At 44.9% G+C, this 21868-nt stretch overlaps 1 protein-coding gene across 1 annotated transcript; it reads left to right on the forward strand.

The window, feature by feature from the left end:
- ccnjl (cyclin J-like) lies at positions 1-21589 on the forward strand. Its single transcript, XM_063189488.1, has 7 exons — positions 1-338; positions 922-1031; positions 4795-5005; positions 16364-16551; positions 17618-17729; positions 19149-19308; positions 19853-21589. The coding sequence occupies exons 2-7, from the start codon at positions 963-965 to the stop codon at positions 20619-20621; spliced, it is 1509 nt and encodes a 502-aa protein (XP_063045558.1). The 5' UTR covers positions 1-338; positions 922-962; the 3' UTR covers positions 20622-21589.
- The last annotated feature ends 279 nt before the right edge of the window (positions 21590-21868 follow it).

Raw genomic sequence — 21868 nt, forward strand, 5'->3', positions numbered from 1 at the left:
CACAGCGTGTGCATTGGCCCACTACAACTCCCAGAAGCCTTTGCTGTCGGTCGTAGACAAATTCACGAGAAGCCTCCTCGATAGCAGCTCCGACCTCCAGTATCCAACATACTGGCAGAGCACATTGGGGGAAAAGCGCAAGAAAAGCCGTGAAAAGTGGGTAACAGCTGAAAAGGGAACTATCACATTTATCCAGTTGACGATATTTGCCTCCATCACCAGTGGACCTGTACATGTTTATTGTTCCGCACAGAAGAAGGATTAAACGAAAACTTCCAACGAGGAATTTCAGGATGTTGGTCTGAGACAAAGGGGTCCGGGGCATTGCATTCGGAGTGGTAAGGGGCACGAGCGTAACAAACGCTTCACCAGTTTTCCCATTAAGATATAACAAATTGTTTTAGTGTTATGATAGTTTCACTTTGGCTCTTGATACAGGTGTGTCGTTTACTCTGAAATGTCCATTGAAATATCCAGTGTAAAATAAAGCTTTGAGTTCAGCTGCCGTGGTGTTGATAACATGCGGGACTGGGCTATCACGTCTCCTTTGCAGTCGGCAGACCATGGCATCTAGTTTTGTTACTTTTTCTAAGCAAGTTACTTTATCCACCGAACATTAACTTACCGTGAGATGGATTTCCTGGGTCCCTGATCTGACCATTTAAATACCTACCAAGACCAGGCAGCTCACTGGCTGTTTTCTCTTTCATTTTCAGTTTTATGTTGGTAAACTCCAGACGAGGCTATTTGGATATCAACCTTTCAAATGGTGTTATGGTGGGCGGCATGTGATAAAAGTTTATTTGATTTTGTTGCGCAGTTATTCGGTCCATGCAAGCTGTATTTTATCATGGCAAATTAGATGTTATGAATGGACAGAACATTTACTTGGTTGCTTCTCCATTCCGAACTGGCTGCTAGGGGTTGCTTTCATTCTCCTGGTGCGCTCTGGATGGGAAGAAATGGAAACAGAGTCGCAATGGTGGAAGGGACAGCTGGCCGCGGACATTCACCAAACTCTCCGCATCAAAGTAAGTGTGCTCAGTGTTTGTTTGGACTGGAGTCCTCTCCAACCTACTCTTATCTGCTATGTTGCCAACCTTGTCTTTTAATCGTAAGGTTTTAATTGTATTGCATTTGGAGTGAATCATTATTTTTTATAAACAAACTTTTCTACAAGTTAATGATTGTCAAATACCCGAAATCCACACATAATTTTTACATTGTGAATGAAATGTATTGTAGTGCATTTGGAATGAAATACTTATTGTTTGTAAACAAACTTTCCATAAGTTAATGATTGTTGCACTGTATCCCCAGAAAGCAATACATCACTCTTTGTTGAATAGAGTGACACTGTGTGCTCTGTGTCCAGTCACTTGAACAGTGCAGCTGATGGTATATGACCATTTATTTCATTCAATGGCATAATTAGCCAGTATTGTCTGAGTTGTTTGAAGATACTGGGGCGTTTTTTTTATTGCACTCCAGTTTTAATGATTGAATGAAGTTTGAATCCACAAGTACCAGAGGCGTCTCAGACGAACAGCCCCAATAAAGCCAACACACTCCCAGTAGGTGTAATGTATGACGCATCCTGAAAGGTCTATTTTCGCTGACTGACTGCGGTTTGGGTTGTTATTTTGTGAGCAGTGTGTGCAGTAAACAAGTAAGCCTTGTGTCTTTTTAAAGGCTAGACAACCCATTCACATTGCTGAGAAGGCTTTAAATGAAGTTGTACCATGAAGTGGGAATTGTTGACAAATGTGTGCTATTTCGCATCCATTTTGACAGTTGTCAACTTTATCGTCATCACAATTAAGTATTTGCTGTAGATAATAATGGTTCTTTAACTCCTAATTGGTTTTATAGAGATAATAACATTTATGTCCACATAGAAAGATGTGAATGGCTTTAGATGGTTTAACAACATTGAAATAAGAGATTTTCGTTAAAAAAAGATTTCATTCTTTGGATAGTAAATCTTTGAGTTTCAGTGTTCAGTTTCTCTTTTTCTCTTTTCATCTTCAAGTGAAGAAATGGTTTGTTTGAAAACAAAAAAGGCTCACACATGGCAACAAAGTCTGTTCATTTCCCAGTTTGCAATGTTGCTACCATAATTGTGAAATTTTGTTTCCTTAAGACTGTAGCAGTGTGAGAATACACTAGACTTTTCCATCACAATTAAGGTCAGCTTTGGTTCTCTGTTTAATTGAGAATTTTCACAGACATTTCTTAATATAATCTAACCACTTTGCAAAAAAAGTTCTTTTCTGCCTAAACCCCACTACCTTTGGCCCTAAAGGCTATCTGCGGTACACTCGACTTCACCCTCAGTTGAGCTTTCTATCATTTCTATCATTTTTCTTTTCCTACACAGCAGTTTTTTTCAAAACATGTAGACATTCAGTATGTTGCACCTGTAAAAACTTTGAATCAAGATGTACTGAAGTACTCTGTATACAGTAAATGTGCTGAGTTATTGCAACGGTTAATATCATACTTTTTTATTTAAAAGGCGTATATTTTCCATGCTGTTCATTTAAGTACAACAATTTAGCTGTCCGAGTTTGGGTAATTTTTTTATGACATGTATCTGGGCAAACATATGTTGCACATATGCTCCCAAATGTATGTAGCTTTTCTGAAGACGACCAGAAACGCACACGCGAGACATTCTTTCCAGGTTTTACAAGCCACTTACTAAGAGAGATTTTTTTTTTCCAGTGTGCAACCATGTGAAAAAAACCAGTCAGTCACTAATGAATCTCGGTTACTGGCCCAACTAATCTCTCTCTCCTGGGTCAAGGAAAATTTAATTAGCTTTTATGTAATTAACAGAACCGTCATGGCGGTCTACGTCTTTTTGAGCAAATGGATGTGTCTTGTGATTGACATGCCATGAAGATGCACATGGATTAATTATGGGAAATAATTTAAATTGGCACATTTTAAGTCACAGGAAGAGGGGTTTATCATGGGTTTAAGCTGCATTTTCCCTATTAAGGTGTCATGGCTATATTGACGAGCAGTGAAAATTGACATGGATCATTAATTATAGAAAATCATTCGTAATGGCTTACATTGTACATGCAAATGTTCAATGACTGAAGGTTGTGAAGTCTTGATTTTTATCTCTAAAAACACACAATAAGGAGCACAAGACTTGATTTGAACATGGCAAAATAGGTTCCAAAGGTGCCCATCTAAGCTTAGCGTGCCTGCTAAGCTTTAGTTGTTTTGAACATGGCACAAGCTGGTTCTGAAGGTGCCCATGTAAGCTTAACATGGCTTCACAGATCGACATGCCACTGCTTCGTTTACGGCAGGCTTAGTAAACCTAATTATCACTTTCACTTTGTCATTAACGCAGTGACTTTTTTATTTTCTTACCATTTTTCCTATAATTTGTGTATACCATTGCACATTGTGTGCAGAATGGCATGTGTAGCTTCTTTGCCTAGACGCCACACTTAGTTATTACCACAGTGAGTAGCTCTGTGACTTTGTCATTAACATGCTCGTGACATTTTATTTTCTCTTCCTATTTCTACCCTCAATGACCTCCGCAACTCGCGACCTTCCCTTTCCTTAATTAATAACGTTCCTTAATTTCACTGTTGGGATCGTCTACCATTGCCCTTTCTCAGCAGATTGCTCTGCATTGCCACTTTGGCCTTTGGCAGACTTGGTAATTATTAGCACCGTGACATTCACAGTCTTTTCATCCGCCTCAACCGCCCCTTTCCTCTGCACAGAAACTGCAGTTACTCGTCTACCGTGCCCAGTGCCCACACTTTGCAGTTTGGGATATTCATTAGCACTAAGACTAGCACTGTGATGCTGTCATCAACATTGTGACATTCGTTTACTTTTCCCCTTTTCTCTGCTCACCTCACCTACCCGCAACCATTCCTTTTTGGGCAACACTGGCAGATTTGGTGCCGTGCCAAGTGATCCGGTCAAACCTCTGTTCCTGTCAAACTGTTAAAGCACTTTGAGATCCATGATCGTATGACCTGTGCTGTACAAATACAATGATTATTCTCTCTTGTCCTCAAGAACTGAACCTGCGCCTCTAACATATCCACTCTCCCCAGATTGGCATGCGGCGCCACTTTAAACTTTGCAACCATCACTGTGACTTAATCATCAACACAGTGACATTTGTCTCCTTTTTAAACGGTTGTTGTTATTCCTCTTTCACCCCACTACGGGAACTGAAGCTGCCTATTTATCATGCCCACCCTCCACAGACTGGCATGCGGCATTTCTTTGTCTTTGCCAGACTTTTGTTATCATGACCAGGACTACTGTGGCTAGCACGGCGACTTTCTCATAAACACAGTGCTGTTTAATTTGTCTTCCCCTATTCTTCCCTCACCTATCCCTTTTCACCCTTCACAGGAATTGGAAGTTACCCCTCTACCATGCCCATATGCCACAGACTGCCGTAGTTATTAGCACTGTGACTTTGCCATTAACATGAAAATGTTTTCTTTCTCCATGTCTTCCCCCGATATTGGAACTAAAGCTGCCCGACTCTACCATGGCTACTCTCTGCAGATTGCCTTGCATGGCTACTTTGCCTTTGACACACTTAGGCTGGGTTGCACCAACGTGGTTTAAACCTTAATCTACATTTAATCAGCCTTAGGTATCACCACTGTTACTAGCGCTGTGATATTCCTTCCCTCACTGTCATATTTCTTCCCTCCCCCCCCCATACAGATACTGTGATGCCTTATGCCTGTATGCCTTAATTGATAACGTTCATTAATCCTCCCGCTACAGGAACTGAAGCTGCCCGCCTACCATGCCCACTCTCCGCAGATTGGCATGCGTCGCTACTTTGCCGACCTGCTGGCCATCCTGAGCAACCGCTACCAGCTGTGTGCCACCGCGCGCCACCTGGCCGTCTACCTCCTGGATCTCTTCATGGACCACTACGACGTGGCCATCAAGCAGCTCTATGTCATCGCCCTGTCCTGCCTACTGCTAGCCAGTAAGTGGCCTTTTTGCTTCTTTTTTGCATCTTTCTTTGCTACGTCATCTTTACTTTGTGTTGGACAATGCTGTCAGTGTCGCAACTGTACACTGCGCCTCACCCTCTTCTTTATTAAATGTTCTTCTTAGAAGTCGCTTTGGTCAAAGCTAAATGCTATGCTATAGCTAAATGCTATGTAATGTAATGTAAAAGTAACCGCACACTGATGCTTGCAGACACAAGCAACAAAGAGGCACACAAACACACACATGCGTAGAGGCACATTCACGCACAGAGGCATACATGCAAGGACACAGAGGCATACATGCAAGGACACAGGGGCATACATGCAAGGACACAGGGGCATACATGCAAGGACACAGAGGCATACACATACACACACACACACAGAGGCATACGCACTCATTGACCCCTTCATGGTCCATGATGACGTGGCCATCAAGCATGTCTTCATGTACCACTTTGACTATCGTATGGCCATCAAGCAGCTACGTGTCATTGTCCGCTCATGCCTACTGCTAGCTAATAAGTGACACTAGACGAGACGCACACACGCACATACACACAGTCCTCAACCTCTGCATGGACCACACATACGCAGGCGCACACACACACACACACACACACACACATACTTAAATAAACATACATGCAGGCACATAAATGACATGGTCATCAATGAGACACCCATACCATACATGCATAGATTGCTGCAATGTGGCCATAAAATAGCTGGGTGGATGAAAAGGACATGGGAAATGTAGATACACACCGTATTATGTACACGTAGAGATGCGTGTGTACACACACACACACACACACACACACACACACACACACACACACACACAGCCATACATACATGCATGTTTTATTAACAATGGAGGATCTGTATTTATATCCTGTATCTAAGAGACACAAACAAATATTATGTAAATGTTATGCATACACTGAGCTGTAAATGTCAGCACTTTACATCATCCACAATAAGCAGTCTGACATGGACATGGAAAATAGCATTTTGGATAGGCCACGCTTTTCTCTCGCTGTTCACTGTTAAAGGTGGCATTGTTCCTTTGGTGTTTTTATTTTTGAATTATTGAAGCCATGGAGGTCGTGTACACTTGGCTTGCTTTCGTCTTTTGTTCTTTGATATCTTTTAATCAAAAGGTTTTTTGTATTCGCTTTTATATTTGTCGGAATAAACATTCCGTCATGACCGCGTCATTCTCATTTCACCGTATGTGACCACTTTGAGGAGGTTATCTCTTTCCTGGTTTGTTGATTCTCATGAGAAGGAAGGTTCGGAAGATTAACATGGAGAAATCCAATCGATGAGTCTGGGAAAAGTGGGGGAATTGATCTCTTTAGCCAAGGTTTAGTGTCTCGTAATGATTTTCTTCCAACACAGTTGCAACATGGAATAACGGGCTACACTAAAAACTGAAGCAGACTTACAATGGGACACTTTGTCCCATGACTCTATTTTTTTCATTTAACTTTTTGTCAAGTGCCATAAATGGTGACATGATGGATATTAAAATCATTCGCAGTATAGTGTTGAATTGATTCAATATTTGTCACGGTGGTTTTGTGTAGTCTTTTAGATAACAACACAAAAACAAACTTAATCTGCCACAAATCCTATAATATGGCAGCATGACCGCCGTGACTGGAAGCTGTGTGTTTTCTTGGCTGGGCTGCTCCTTGGCTTTTTATACGGCTGTTGCACATTATGCCCCGTGGTTTATGTTCACACAGCCCTTAAAGTCGCCGTTAAACAATTGACTGAGCTTTTATTACACACAACGTTGCAGTGCCAGCAGGCAAATGGAGCTGGATTTGCCAACGACACTATTATTTGATAGCGAGTCTGGTTGTGTGTGGTTTATTTTGTTATCCTCATTGTTTTACAATGCAGAATGAATAGAAGTAGGCTAATATGAACTCATCGACCAGCTGGGTTAGGGTTAGTGCGCGTGTGTGTGCGGGGGGTGGCGGGGGGGGTGATTTGGGTTTCGCAGGGACCACATTGGATGGGCACACTAAAACAATCCCTTGTTGGACGGGTAGACTAAAATAGCCACACCTTTTGTGGGATGCATTTTCACATTATTTGGTTGCCACGTTGGATCTGTACTTTTTATGTTGGGGTGGGATGGGGTGCGGTATTTATACAGCTTTTAGCTTTGGCATGGGAGGTGATTGGATGGGCAGGCTATATAATAATAATCACACGTTGCAGCCCTGGCTAGATTAGGCAGTGATAATGATGTATTATTTTGCCATGCTTGGGCTGATTTCGGGCGGCGCTCAAGCAAGGGCAATTAATCTAATGAAACTGTCACCGGGTGAGAGGCAAGGAGATGGAATGGGAATGGGAGTGGGAGTGGGAGTGTGAGGGAAACGGGAGGGGGAGGGACACACACACACACACACACACACAGATATATAGTGTCCCACGCAGGAAGTATTTAATGTGGAAGTACAATATTGGTCATTTGGAGGGACTCTGTGGTTCCACCCCTTTATACCTTTGTACCATTATCGACGTGGTGAATAGTACAGCAGGTAAACTGGGATCATAGGATTTTTAAAAAATGTACCAGAATGTGATTACATCTTGCAAAACCACTATGTGAACTGTTATACAGTAATGATGCGAATCCGTATTCCTTAGACAAACGTATTGGGGAAAAATAAACTTTCAATAAAATGTATAATGCATACTAACCCTTTTGATGACTTTAAAGTAATTTTGTACTTTTGAGTTGTGTGAAGTGAGTGTGGGACGCCGTGATTTTGGCTGTTTTGTTTATTGTGTGTTGATGGGGGTTTTGAAGCCACCTCAGCTGTAGCTGGAGGGCTTGTGTAGAGCAAAGGGGCTTTAAAGAGTCCCCGTGCCCCACCCCCTTCTACCTCCTCCTCTACCCCTCCCCTACTTCCATCCCCTGCCCGCTCCTCCCATCCCCTCCACCTCTCCACCCCTCTTCCTTCAGCAGCAGTCCCCTAGCCCCCACCTCCCAACCCCCTGCCATATGCTGCTCGAGTTGGGCCCAAACAAAAGGCTCACCACCACTCTGAGACACACACACACACGCGCACACACACACACACACACACACACACACACACACACACACACACACACACACACACACACACGCTTTAAGCAGGTCGAATCGCCCAGTGTGGTGGGGGGATGGGACTGGATCCACTCAAAAAAAAGAAACCTGCCAGTAGTAGAGAAGTTTTTAATTTATTTGCAAATTTTAGCTTCTCTCTCTCACACGGTACCCAGCTGCAGATGTTGCATTCAAGACTTGTCACGAGTGCTTTTTTGTTTTGAATTGTCTGATTTGCACTCTCTCTCTTTTTGTTTGGTCAGCATGTCTCTGAAAGAGTTTTATAATAGGGTTATATTGTAGACTTCCGGCTTATCCCCATTCGTCCCTGTTTGTTTTGAAGGAGGTACACACACCCATTTTGTTGTAAAACATGAACATTAGATTCAACCTCAAGACATTCCAACTTCACCCTGAGCTTTCAAAGTGTACACACAGTACCTGATATGACTTGTTTTTTGACTCAATGATGAACACACCTTTGGTAGACCCATTAAAACTGAATTTGTCTCCCAGCAAGGAGAAGCACAGGGATTAGCTCACTATTCATTAAGTATAATATAAAGAGCTAGTATGACAAAGTGAATTTGAGCTCCTCTCAAAGAAGAATTCAAGCTCCTCTCAATAATTCCCATGTTTATTAGGCATCAGAGAGAGAGGTGTGCTTGTGTGTGGGTGTGGGTGTGGAAGAGAGAGAATGGGAGAAGAGTGATATCGATAGTCCACCGGTGGCACGCTCCTCTGGAGTTAACCCTTTCAGTTTCAACCATGATACTCCATAGTAATCAAAGTTGTTACAACTTCAGGATGTGCACGGCTTTCTCATGTCCTCAACTTCTAAACTTTTTACATACACACCATGAACCAGTATGACGATTAAGAATTACCGGTATCCAATTAGTTAAGTTCTGTTTTTATGACGGCACATGAGTAACTGTCTGCGTGTGTGTGTGTGTGTGTGTGTGTGTGTGTGTGTGTGTGTGTGTGTGTGTGTGTGTGTGTGTGTGTGTGTGTGTGTGTGTGTGTGTGTGTGTGTGTGTGTGTGTGTGTGTGTGTGTGTGTGTGTGTGTGTGTGTGTGTGTGTGTGTGTGTGTGTGTGTGAGATGTGGAATTTCATGGGATGAACATTGTGGTATGTGCCTCTGGAGTCACATCTCTGACGTGCACACACACACACACACACGCACACCCATACCTTGTCAGGAAGTCAGGCATGAATGGCCCTGAGTGGAATGGCCCCCGTTTAAAAAAGGGGGGGGAGGGGGGTATGGGGGTGAAAAAGAAAAAGGGACAGCCTTGAGTTTCCTCAGGGGTAGTATTTTGGGGGGAGAGGAGTGGAGAGGAAGGGAAGAGAGGAGCAGAGGAGAGGAAGGGAAGAGAGGAGCAGAGTGAAACTTCAAAGGCAGGTGGAGGGTGGAGGTGGGCTAGCTCTCGGCTGAGGGAGGGAGACGGGGAAGGGGGAGCAGAGACCGTAGAGGAGTGAGTGAGACGTGGAGAGGACCGGAGAGAAGAGAAGAGAAGAGGAGAAGAGAAGGGGGTGCAGGGACTGTAAATGAGTGGGTGAGTGAGTGAGACAGGGAAGAGAAGAGGAAATAAGAGAAGAGAATGGGAGGGGAGGAGAGAGAAGAGTGTGGGGGATACCGAGACCAGAGAGGAGTGAGTGAGATGCATAGAAGAGACGAGGAGAGAAGAGAGGTGGAGGTCCGAGACCAGAGAGGAATGAGTGAGATAACGAAAAGAGAGAAGAGATGAGTGGAGTAGAGGAATAGATGGGGGAGAGAAAAGGGGAGATGCAGAAACCATGGAGGAGGAGGAGGAGGAGAGGAAAGGTTGGTGTGTATGTGTGGGTGGGTGGGGGGTGTCTTACATGTTTGAACTGAAAGACCCAGCGGGGAAGGCTGATATGCAGATTAAACACCCCCTCCACCCCTCCACCCCGAACCCAGAACCCTGCTCCCCGCTCCACACCAAAAGCACAGACACCAGAGGGGTTTGATGCTAATGCAAAGGAATTAAGCCCCCCTGCTTAGAGATGGATACTTAAGACAATTATTTTTGCATTTTAGATTTTCACCCTGATTGCAAAATCTACATGCCTACTTGGCGTATTCTATGTTTGGTATCTTGAATCACCAGTGGTAAACGAAACCTGATTGCGGCTGTAGGTTATTTTGAGCGATGGCTGTTTTAAAAATCCTTAAATAACTGTTCCGATCTCCTTTTTAATCATATCCCCATTGTTTGAGGCGTTTCCTAGAAATCTCTTGACGTTTTCCTTATTTCATATTTTGGACGTAATGGGTAATGCAGGGCTTAAGTTTTTCAGTTTGTAGTTAGAAGTGGGCCTTTTTAGGAATGGTGTTCTTTTTAAAGGAAAGCTATGGTTGTGTATCCAGTGGCAGTGATAATGGTGGTTAGGATGTATGTAACACAGTTCTCTCTCTCTAGGCATGTGTTCAGTGGTTATAAGACTGACAGCATCTGTGAGTGTGTGTGTGAATGTGAGTGTGAGGGCACATTTTAACTTCATTGTTCCCACATAGCCACACACACACACACACACACACAGACTGGTCTGCATAAGTAGCTCCACCACCACCACCACCACCACCAATAGGTCTACAGATGCCTCCAGGAGCATTCTTGTCCCCTCTGCCGCTGCTGCTGTGGCGGTGGTGCGTTTGCACCCTGGGTCAAAGATCTCTCCGCAGACCTGCATTGTCTCAGGAGCCCGAAGCGCAGGGGTGGGGACGGTCCATGGGGTGCGTGGGGGTGGGCTGCGTGGAACAGGCCCGGTGGCTGGGCTCGCTGTTGTGTGTGTGTGTGTGTGTGTGTGTGTGTGTGTGTGTGTGTGTGTGTGTGTGTGTGTGTGTGTGTGTGTGTGTGTGTGTGTGTGTGTGTGTGTGTGTGTGAGAGATTGGACACACACACACACACACACACACACACACACACACACACACACACACACACACACACACACACACACACACACACACACACACACACAGCCCCTCGAACGAAAGAAGAGCTGGCAAATTAAAGACCACGGAGGAATTTCCTTTAAGGCTGTCAACTCTACCCCCTCCTCGGTCTTTAGGAGGGATTAGGGGAAGGTTTTAGCTGTAACAATCGATGGTGTTTTTGTGTAGTTTGTTGTTGACGCACTCTGTGGCAATTACGACGTTACCTTTTTGCCAAGAGGATGGAGGGAGTTTGGCAGCCATTTCGAGGCTTTACTACATAATGGGCTGGATCCACGTGCATTATTTTTGGTGTGAATGATGGTGATTAGCTAGAGATATAAGCGAATATGCATTGTCTGCACAATGTATGTGTAGGCCTAATTATAGTTTGAGTTGCATTGAAAATAGCCATAGTTGCTCAGAGTGGCAACAAACTAAACACGGAAACAAATTGTACTTTGACTTTGGTATTTCATGCACACATTATGCCTGCTGTCCTGTGTCTTCTTAAATTAAACCTGTGTGTGTATAGTCTCATACTTCACACACAGTAAATGTTTGTCTTCTTATTTGAGAATTTTCTAGAATTTCCGGTAATCACTTGTGCCTAAATGTATTAAGTGTTGTTTCGGTAGTGTAGAATTTGCACTGTTTAGGCAAAGCGGGCCATTGGAGAAAAATGTTAAAACAAATATTTTAAATGTGTGTGTACATTGGGCATTTGGGCCATTAGGGACTGTTTTGTTTGTAACACAATGCCAGTTAGCAACAATGACCATTGGAGCCTATTGAAACACGAGCAGTTGGAAGATGACCACAGTATTGATTGAGAGGGAAACAGATCAGCTGTGAATGGAGCCTGTAGCCTAGTAGCACGGCGGTGTCACAATCTATATTTGACATCGTATTGTTTCGCTTTTAAAACTGCCCCAAACACGCCAATGGTCTGACTCATGATTAAATATTGCTCTGTTCTTTCAACTGATCTTGTGCTCAGTGGCTTTACTGATTATTTTTGATTTACATACAACATTTAAGTGACAAAGTGCTTTTAAGTTGTGGTAAGGAGTCTTTAGAAGTAGGATTGCATTATAAGTGGGGGAAGTTGGTTTAATAATCACCGTTAGTTTGATCTCCTACCATAATAATCTTGACGTAGACGTAGAGAAATGGCTTTCGTGCTTGGCTTGGTTTGATGATTTTTGTGGAAAAAAGCCATTTGAGATGAGGGTGGAGTGGATGATATGGCTGGATATAAAAACATGTTCCCTCATTACGTATGCAGTGTAATTGGCCCCCATACTGCTGACTTGCAAGTCGCCATACCTGCTCTTCATCTGCATATCGCCCTTTTCGTCTCTCGCTCTCGCTCTCTCTCTCTCTCTCTCTCTCGCCTTTTCTGTCTGAGTATTGCTGAGTCTGAGATCATGTCATCTCTCTCTGTCTTTCGGTCCCCTCTCTACACCCCCCAGTCTCTCTCTCTCTCTCTCTCTCTCTCTCTCTCTCTCTCTCCCTCTCTCTCCCTCTCCCTCTCTCTCCCTCTCCCTCTCCCTCTCTCTCTCTCTCTCTCTCTCTCTCTCTCTCTCTCTCTCTCTCTCTGCTGACGGCAGGGGAGAGGAATGTGTACACTTCAAACAGTTCCATGGAGGTGATAAGGCCCCAAACAGTGTGCACGTCAATGTTGCGGTACGGTGAGACAACCGCTTAGCAGGGAGGCAAGGACCTGTATATACGGTCGTGGGAGTGGAAGTGTATTATAAGTGGGTCAGATGAACAAAAAAATAGAAAATGCACTTCATTTCTGTGGGATTTAGAGGTGTTTGTGTAACTTTATAGTGTTTTGTCCACCCCTTTCCATAGTTAGGCTTATTTTACTGCCCCAATTATATGAAATGGACACAGTTTAACAAAGTGTGTATGTAATAGTAATTTAACTGTACCATATTGTTAGGGCGAGTGTTCGATATGTACAGTACAACTTCATAATGGTGCATGTGGTCATATGCTAGTAACCTAGAAAAGGAGCCTTGATATGTTTTGATATTTTTTTCCTTGAGAAATCTAATGGAATCTGCAGTTCTTGTCACTATTTTTGGTTTACATAAAGTTATCATTACCAACATTTAAAGGAGGTCCTCAGGTGGTAGGAGGAGTTTTTTCTGTTTTTATTTATTTATTTATTTTCTGAATCCTTTCTTCATGTCTTCATTTGGTCATACTCCAGACCATAAACCTGAAAGTACTTGGATGTCTCTCCACAGCCATTTGCGATAACTTAGACCTCAAAGCCGTCGCCTGGAATGTTTTAACATATTGCACCACTATCTGCCCTCATATAAGTTAACTTATTTATTTTTTTATCTCCCCCTGTGGCATCCAAAGTCATTACACACGCCAGCCCACTGGAAGGTTGTTACGGTTCTCTAATTGCTAAGAAGTCGGCTTGTAAAACGCCTGTTTTTAGTGACGTGTTCTCCGAAAGCCACCCAGGTTAGACCCTGACTGGAACTGGCACTATTTTAGATATAATGCGCGTGAGATGACGCAGACAAAAGCACAGCTAAGGTATGTGTGCTATAACTTTAAGGATCACCTTGTTTATAACAGGGTTGCTCAATGGTTGCTTAGGTTTAAAATAGATGTTGGCTTGGAAGAAATGTTGGTGGCTCATCCCTGAAAACCCTGTGGTCACACACTAAGGGCCCCTTGTGTTTCAGTGTTTTTTTTCTTTTTTTAACCTTTTCAATGTTTGGTTGCTGTTTTTATCTCTGTCTTTAGTTTCAAGGTCATTTGCACAAGTGTGAAAGCAAAGTAAAGCCAAGCACGGCAAGGCATATTATGGCAGACAGTGGGAAAAAGCTACAAAACCAGCCTTGTTTTGTCTCAACCAGCGAAGCCGGTCTTCAAACCAAACAGGACGTGCAAAAGAGGGACTCTCTCTCTCTCTTTCTCTTTCTCTCTCTCTTTCTTTCTCTCTCTCTCTCTTTCTCTTTCTCTCTCGCTCTCGCTCTCGCTCTCGCTCGCGCGCGCACACACACACACGTGGACTGTGTGCAGGAGAGTAAAGCGGTCCAGAGTGCCGACTGGCTAGCGAGTGAGCGGAGGGCCATTTCCTGTGCCTGGCTATTAGATGCTATTACAGTCTGCTGGCTAATTGCTCCCCGGCTGGCCAAGGCAATGTGGCTGCGAAGGCAATGCGGACCTCAAGGGTTTATGGCGCGGCTGGCACAAGCTGTAAAAATCACACTCGGCAGGCAAGGAGGAAAGGAGGACCGGCCTCCCGTAGTCTACGGCGCTGGCCTGGAGAGAAAGCCAGGGCCAGGTTAGGGCTGTCAGAATGAGCAGAGGCAGCAGCTGATGGAGAGAGAAAGAAAAAGGGGGAGAGAGCCGTAGAGAAAGACGGGGAAGCTGTAGTGGGAGAGAGAGCGAGCTAGGGAGAGAGAAAGCTGGAAAGAAAGGAGAGCGAGAGAGAACTGGAAAGAGAGGCGAGAAAGAGAGAGGGCTAGATAGAGCGCAAACAGACTGATTTTGAAAAAGAGAGAGAGGGCTAAAGAGAGAGGGAGGGAGGAAGAGTGAAAGACATACTGAGAGGGAGGGAGGGAGAGGAGGGGAGGAGGAGGCGGAGAAGAGGAGCTGGAGGGGTAAAAAAAGGACAAGGAAGTTGAAAGGAAGCTTGAGAAAATAAAACGGCAAGATGTTATCAGTCTCCAGTCTGACAGTGTATTCTTATGCAAAACGTCGGGGCTGGAAGGGGGAGAGGGGGGAACGGGGGTCGCTGTAATCACCCTCTGGTGTATTGTGTTGATTGTGTGTACCTCTCTGCCTCTTTATTTTACATTTCACTATTTTAAATTCAAATTTAATCTCCGCTTGGACATCTGTCTTGCAACGAGAATTATAAGTTTAGTGTCCGTAAGTAAGCTTGATACTAAACAAGCTTAGCCCACGCTTCTACCACTAGGTACCTATAATTAACTGGTGTTAGGCCTTTGTATAATAACAGCCTTGGAACATCTCGAGTTTATTAGTTATTTTTTTGTCTCTATGCAAGTGTAGTGCAGTTTTGTTAAGAACAAAAAGAAACATTGCATAATATCCTAGCGGTGATGCTGTGTGTCAAACACACTGTTTGTCCTGGCGTTGTTACTTGTTATCTTCTCTTTTTGACCCATATTACCACACCACACTGCATGGCTCAACTTCTTGGTCATCTGGACTGGTGGTGAATCTAATCTTTGTTGCCTCGTCCAATACACATTTTCTTGGCACATGTTGTAATTTGGCATGTTTATCGGGGCTAAATGTGAACGTAAGAGTGACTGTGTGCTGTCCATAGAGTAGTTTAAGCTTGGACCTTTCTTTCTTTCTTTCTCCCTTTCTTTCTTTCTTTCTTCGTCATCTTGATATATCAGCATAAACAAAAATAGGCTTTTAAGAAAGCTAGGAAACTTAATGCAGCCTCTGTACGTTTTTTTCTGTTGTCTTAAGTCCCTATTCTGGGATTTCAGCAGCTAAATCTGTAATCACCACATGCACGCAGTTCCCAATTTTAGCTGAAAAATAAAGAAGTATTCAACATCCTGTCTCTCCTCTACACTGCTGGTGAACTTGTGTACGTACACTGTGGGTAGCTACCTTGTTAGTTATGCTACCCAGGGAGCGATGAAAATTTGTTAACAAGACTACCAGGCTTTGGAGGCAGCTCTAGTAATTTTTTTGTAATGTGTGTCATATATTTTCATGTACTACTTTTGGATTCCCATGACGGCTCAAGCGAATATGACAAAAAACAAGTTGCTGAAGTGTGTATCTAAAGTGTGTATTTCTGTCTCTGTTTGTTAACCTAGAAAAGGAGAAGAAATATTCGCACACAGCAAAAGCTCCCTTGTCGTGATTTACCTGTGCCATTTTTTTCACATTAAATCACAACAAGGCAGCTTTTGCGGCCGATGTGTGAATATTTTTTCTCCTTTTCTCCTTAGGGTTTTTTTGATATTCTGCACCCGCAGCAATTTGTTACTTTGGGATGTGCGTGCACCTTACACACTTTGATCTCTTTGTTTACGGCCCTCCAGGCATAGGTTCCCCTAGCCTGGTCCTGACCATCCCATAATACTACCATTTCATTTCGTATTTATGGTCTGGAATTTACTACAGTAGTGGAGCCAATCCTTTGGCAGAAGTACGTAGGATGGCTCGCGAGGCTAAGGTTCCCCACCCCTGATCTAAGTGTGTATCTGTCTCCTGTTTGTTTCCCCTCCCAGGTAAGTTTGAGGAGAAGGAGGACCGTGTCCCGAAGCTGGAGCAGCTGAACTCGCTGGGCATCATGTGCAGCCTGAACCTGGTGCTCAACAAGAAGGACCTCATCAAGATGGAGATCCTGCTGCTGGAGACCTTCAACTGGAACCTCTGCATCCCCACGCCCGCACACTTCATAGACTACTACCTCCAGGTAAGGAACGCACACACACACTTCATAGACTACTACCTCCAGGTAAGGAACGCACACACACACACTTTATAGTCTACTACCTCCAGGTAGGGAATGCATACACGCCTCATTGCATAGAGTAATACCTCCAAGTAGAGCCCTGCATAATTCAGTAGATCTCCATAGACCTGTGTACTCTGGAAACAGACCCCACACACTACTTAGACTACTACCTCCAGGTACGGAACGCACACGCACGCTTCGTAGACTAATGCCCCCAGGTAGTCAGTGTACGTGCACACTTCATAGACTAGGACCTTGAGGTAGGGAACGCACCGCACACTTCTTACCCTGCAAACACACCAGAAGAGATAAAGCTACAAAGAGTCTCTGGAAGTTTGTTCACTTCATAGACTGCTACCTCCTGGTGCGGAACACACCCACACGCTGCATTCACACCAACAGCGCGGACATCCACAGTACGTCCACAGAACGTGTCCGTTATCAGTCCGAAACGGTTAGAATGCATGAAAACAAATCATGCCTTGCACACAGGAACGCGGTGTAAGCGCGGCGCATGTCCGTCCTGACCAGACATGTCCGCGTTGCTCCTTGAAAATAGAACTCGAGTCTATTTTCCTGCGCGGACGTCCGCGTTCAATGTGCGGCTCCCATTGAAAATGAATGGCTGCTGCCCACGGATAGAACGTGGACGTTGACTGTGCAGTGTGAAAGGCAGCCCGCGAACCTCTTGGACTCACACTGCTCACGGAGACGTTAAGGAAAAGTGCCGTCCCTGTGTGCATGTACCGACACACTTCATAGACTACCTCAAGGCATGCATGTGAATAATGTTTCAGCTCATGTTAGGCCAGTACTGAAAATATGTCTAGTTCTATTTAACTAGCCCCAAAAGTCCATAAGTAAGTTGCTTTCTAGTTCATTCTTTTCACTGTATCATCAAAAGTTATTTGACTGGATCATTCAAAAGATTTCTAGTCGCTTGATTGTATCTCCAAAGGAAGTCCAGTTATGAAACTAAGTGCAGTGTTTCACAACTCCCCTCTCCTGTCTGTGTATCCTTCAGGCATCTGTTCAGGAGGGGGACCTCTACAGCAGCTGGCCTCTCACCTCCCTCACCAAGACCAAAGCCTTCATGGACAAGTACACACACTACTTCCTGGAAGTCTCCTTACAAGGTAAGAGGGAGACATGGAGGGACTTTTGTTTAATTAGGAAGAGTGAGGATGACCAGGATGGTTTGCATATTGTTTAAGTGATTGATTGTCCAAATTGAATTTACAAAGAACCAATAAACGTTTGGTTCTAAGAGAAGATTGAATTGGGGGATGATTTGGGAATAGGAAACTGTGCAAATTAATCTAAACCATTTAGTCCAAAGAAACAACTTGGAGTTGCCTTTTATGACGGCCACTTTCAACATGCTTAATGGATCGTACAAAGAAAATCATTTTTTATCTTGGCTTTGTTGTAATGGCAGAGGTTGTGTATGGTCACGGAGCTGTCACCGATATGAAATATGGTTTAGCCCTCCTACTACATAATTATGCAAATCCTGAACTTAAAGCTAGACACAAAATAATGGGCACGTTGGGACACGTTGGAACAAAGACTGGATGTGATGTCATATGTAGAGAATAACCGCAGGTCCAGGCAGTTGCCAAAAGAGGGCGCCAGATAGTTGAAACTTGACAAATTCAGCTCCGCTGGAAAAGTGTTATTTCAATCCCCAGCCAAAATATGTGGAGGTTCTCTTGGGAAGAGTCTTCACAAGCTTCGGAAAGGTCAAGGCAGATGTAGCAGCTCGTCCATTCAGGCGCAGCAACAGTTCAGGCAGATGACGTTAGAGTTTAGACTGATTATACACTATCAGGCTCACTTGCTACAGTCTTTTACCATGTTGTTATCTGCTTTCAGAGTAATCATGTGTTACTGTACATTATTGTGGAAGGTGCAGATAGACCAGCTGGAAATAATGTATCTAGGCATAGTGTGATGCAGCCAATATGCGCTTCTTATCCACTCGCAGTCTCTCTCTGTTCACTCGTATGATTGTGAGTGAGAGTATGATGGGTTCAATAGAGGTTTAATTGTTTGTGTGCAATGTGCGTGTTGTGTGTATGTGTCATCACAATTACCTGTGGCATGGCTTGTTCCTGCATTGAGGAACAACAACTGCAGAGAAAGGTTTAGAGACTGATTATGTGGCCTCATTTATTCACTTACTATTCTTCCCCTCTCTCTCTCTCTCTCTCTCTCTCTCGCTCTCTCTCTCTCTTTCTTTCTTTCTTTCTTTCTTTCTTTCTTTCTTTCTTTCTTTCTTTCTTTCTTTCTTTCTGTCTCTCTCTCTCTTTCTTTCTGTCTCTCTCTTTCTTTCTTTCTGTCTCTCTCTCTCTCTCTCTCTCTCTCTCTCTCTTTTTCTTTCTTTCTGTCTCTCTCTCTTTCTTTCTTTCTTTCTGTCTCTCTCTCTCTTTTTCTTTCTTTCTTTCTTTCTTTCTTTCTTTCTGTCTCTCTTTCTGTCTCTCTTTCTTTCTGTCTCTCTTTCTTTCTGTCTCTCTTTCTTTCTGTCTCTCTGTCTCCCTCCTCTTCTCCTCCAGATCACGCCTTCCTGAGTTTCCGTCCGTCCCAGGTGGCGGCGGCGTGCGTGGCGGCGTCTCGTATCTGTCTCCAGATCAGCCCCAGCTGGACCACGGCGCTGCACCTCCTCACCGGCTACACGTGGGACCACCTCACCAAGTGCATCGAGCTCATGCTGCTGTGAGTCAGGAAGCACTACATTACATAACATGTCAATGCACATCACATTCCAATGCCCATTACTTTACATTATGCAGATCCTTTCATCCACAGCGATATGGAATGCTTTTGGGCATTGTGATTATTGTGCCACCAATACTACCACAACCAAGCAATCAAATGGGTGAATTATTTTCAATAGATGTCTTCCTAGATCCAAACAATACTAAACTACAGTGAAACTGTTTCCTCTAGGGGACGCTGACAGGATAACTCGACATACTCAACCCTGTCAAACTGCCGAGACTTGATTGTGCTTTGTAAATGGTTGTTAAACTGTAAATAGCATGTATTTGGTATTGTGATTACACACCATCACAACAGATAGCTTACACAGCTTCTCGTTTGCCACACAGTGTTCTGCATGCACCTGTCTTTCACCACTTGCATTGTGTGTCCTTCTTTGTGAGCCATGCCAAAATGCCCTCTAATTCTATGTCTTAAATTCTGTACATTCCCTTTCCTCCCCTTTCCTCTCCCTCTTTTTTTTCCCCCCTCTCTTCAGGGCTCACGACAACGATGTGAAGGAGGCCAACAAGACCAAATCCCCGCACCACCCCTCCAGCCAGCTCTCCCTGCAGTCGGTGGCTCAGCACATGCACCACCTCTCCCCCATCTCCGCTGCCGTGCAGCGCCCCGCCCTCACCTCCTCCGCCAGCCTCTCCTCTTGCTCCTCCTCCTCTTCCTCCTCCTCATCCTCTTCATCATCATCCTCCTCGTCTTCAATTTCCAACACCCAGTCGCTGCTCTTCCACGCGGCCCACCGAGAGTTCCAGACCCACCTGGCCCAGCACTCGCCCTCCCTGGCCCAGCTGCATGCCTTGGCCTCGGCCGCTGAGTCTCAGTCTCTGGCCGCCTCCACCAACACCACCACCACCGCCTCCATGGTGCCTCACCAGGACTTCCTCCAGGCCCACCACCGCATGGCCATCGGGCTGCCTGGAGGGGCTGCCGAGATAGCCGCGGCCACAGCTGGAGTACCCACCCTGCCCTCGTTGTCTTCTCTATCCCCTTACCAGAGCCTGCCAGCGGCCTTGCAGACTGCAGGAGGCTCCCGGGCGCTGGCCCTCCAGGGTCCCCTATCCATGCAGGTGGCCATCACAGCTGAGCCCAGGCACTGCATGAGCATGGCGGCCTACTCGGGGATTGGGAACGGGGTCGGGGGTATCGGCAGCGTGGGCGTCGGAGCGCTGGGAGGGTATCTGGGCGGCACGCACCTCCACCACCATCACCACCACCCGACCTTCAGCGCGGCCGGCTGCTTCAACAGGTGACGCCAGGAGCGCGGCAGGAAGTGCAAGCGGGGCGAGCAGCGGCCCAGCAGCACGGCGGAGACCTCCACGTCCTCCTCTTCCTCCTCCTCCTCCTCCTCCTCCTCGTATGACATCACTTCCTGTCTCTCGCTCCTCCGTACGCCGCCCCGCTCCCTTTCCTCCTCTCGCACGCTGCTGGCCGCCCTGCGGGACAAGCGGCAGAAGCACAGAACAAAGACGGGTGCCGCCAGCAGCACCAGCAGAGACCCTGTTGAAGTTATCACTTTGACATGACCTCTGAAGGTCGCTGGCTTTACACGGGACCTCTGAGGGTCTCTAACTTTACACAGAATCTGTGAAGGTTGATGACTTTGTATGTGACCTCTGAAGGTTGCTGACTTTATGTTGTATGTGACCTCTGAAGGTCTCTGACTCTACATGCGACCTTTGAAGGTCTCTGACTCTACACGTGACCTCTGAAGGTCACTGCCTTCAGACCTAGTTTTTACCTCTTTGGAGATGTTCCTTAAAAAACAGACAGACACAAACAAACAAACAAACAAAAGGAGGGACCTGCGATTCCTGTCACTGTGATTTTTATATTGTTTGTTGTTTTGTTTTGTTTGTAGGAAGCCGTGTCATGCATTTTTACCATGTGGCTTCTCTTCCCTCCCTTCCCATTCTTGTGGAAGCGTGACTGGACATGAACTACCAGGGATGCATTGCATTGTATTGCAGTGCAATACTGGAGCTGCTTGACATGCTTTGACTTTGGTGAATTTACAAAACTGTGTGTGTTTGGGGCCAGTGAGTTGGCCTTAGGGCCCACTGACTTCAGAAGAACCACTGACTGCCTGACCTCCCTAGAACCTCCACTGGAAGTGTTTCTGTGGTGATGTAAGTCAGTGAGGTGTCTGTGTCAAGGTGGTCTTCAGGGTTTGGGAAGATGAGATGAAAAGTGTCCAAACACTGTTTCTGTTCACAATCCTCCTCCTCTTTTTCTTTCTTTCCATCACACTGGATTCACACTGTCTTTGTTTTGACACCTTTTTGACTGAAGAATAGCTTTTGGAAATCCCGATTTGTTTTTAAAATTTCTTTTTTAAATCTCCTCAGAAAAGACACTTTTCAACTGCCGCGGGATTTTGTCTTTTTTTTTTCTTTCTTTCTTTCGTTGCTGTTTATACAAACATCCTTTTGGTAACCAATGCTGCTGCTCTCTAAGGACTTGGTGAGACTGAGAGTTTGGAGAGAAAAGAAGAAGCCGT

The sequence above is a fragment of the Engraulis encrasicolus genome, chromosome 23 (assembly GCF_034702125.1).
Source record: "Engraulis encrasicolus isolate BLACKSEA-1 chromosome 23, IST_EnEncr_1.0, whole genome shotgun sequence".
Lineage (NCBI taxonomy): Eukaryota > Metazoa > Chordata > Actinopteri > Clupeiformes > Engraulidae > Engraulis > Engraulis encrasicolus.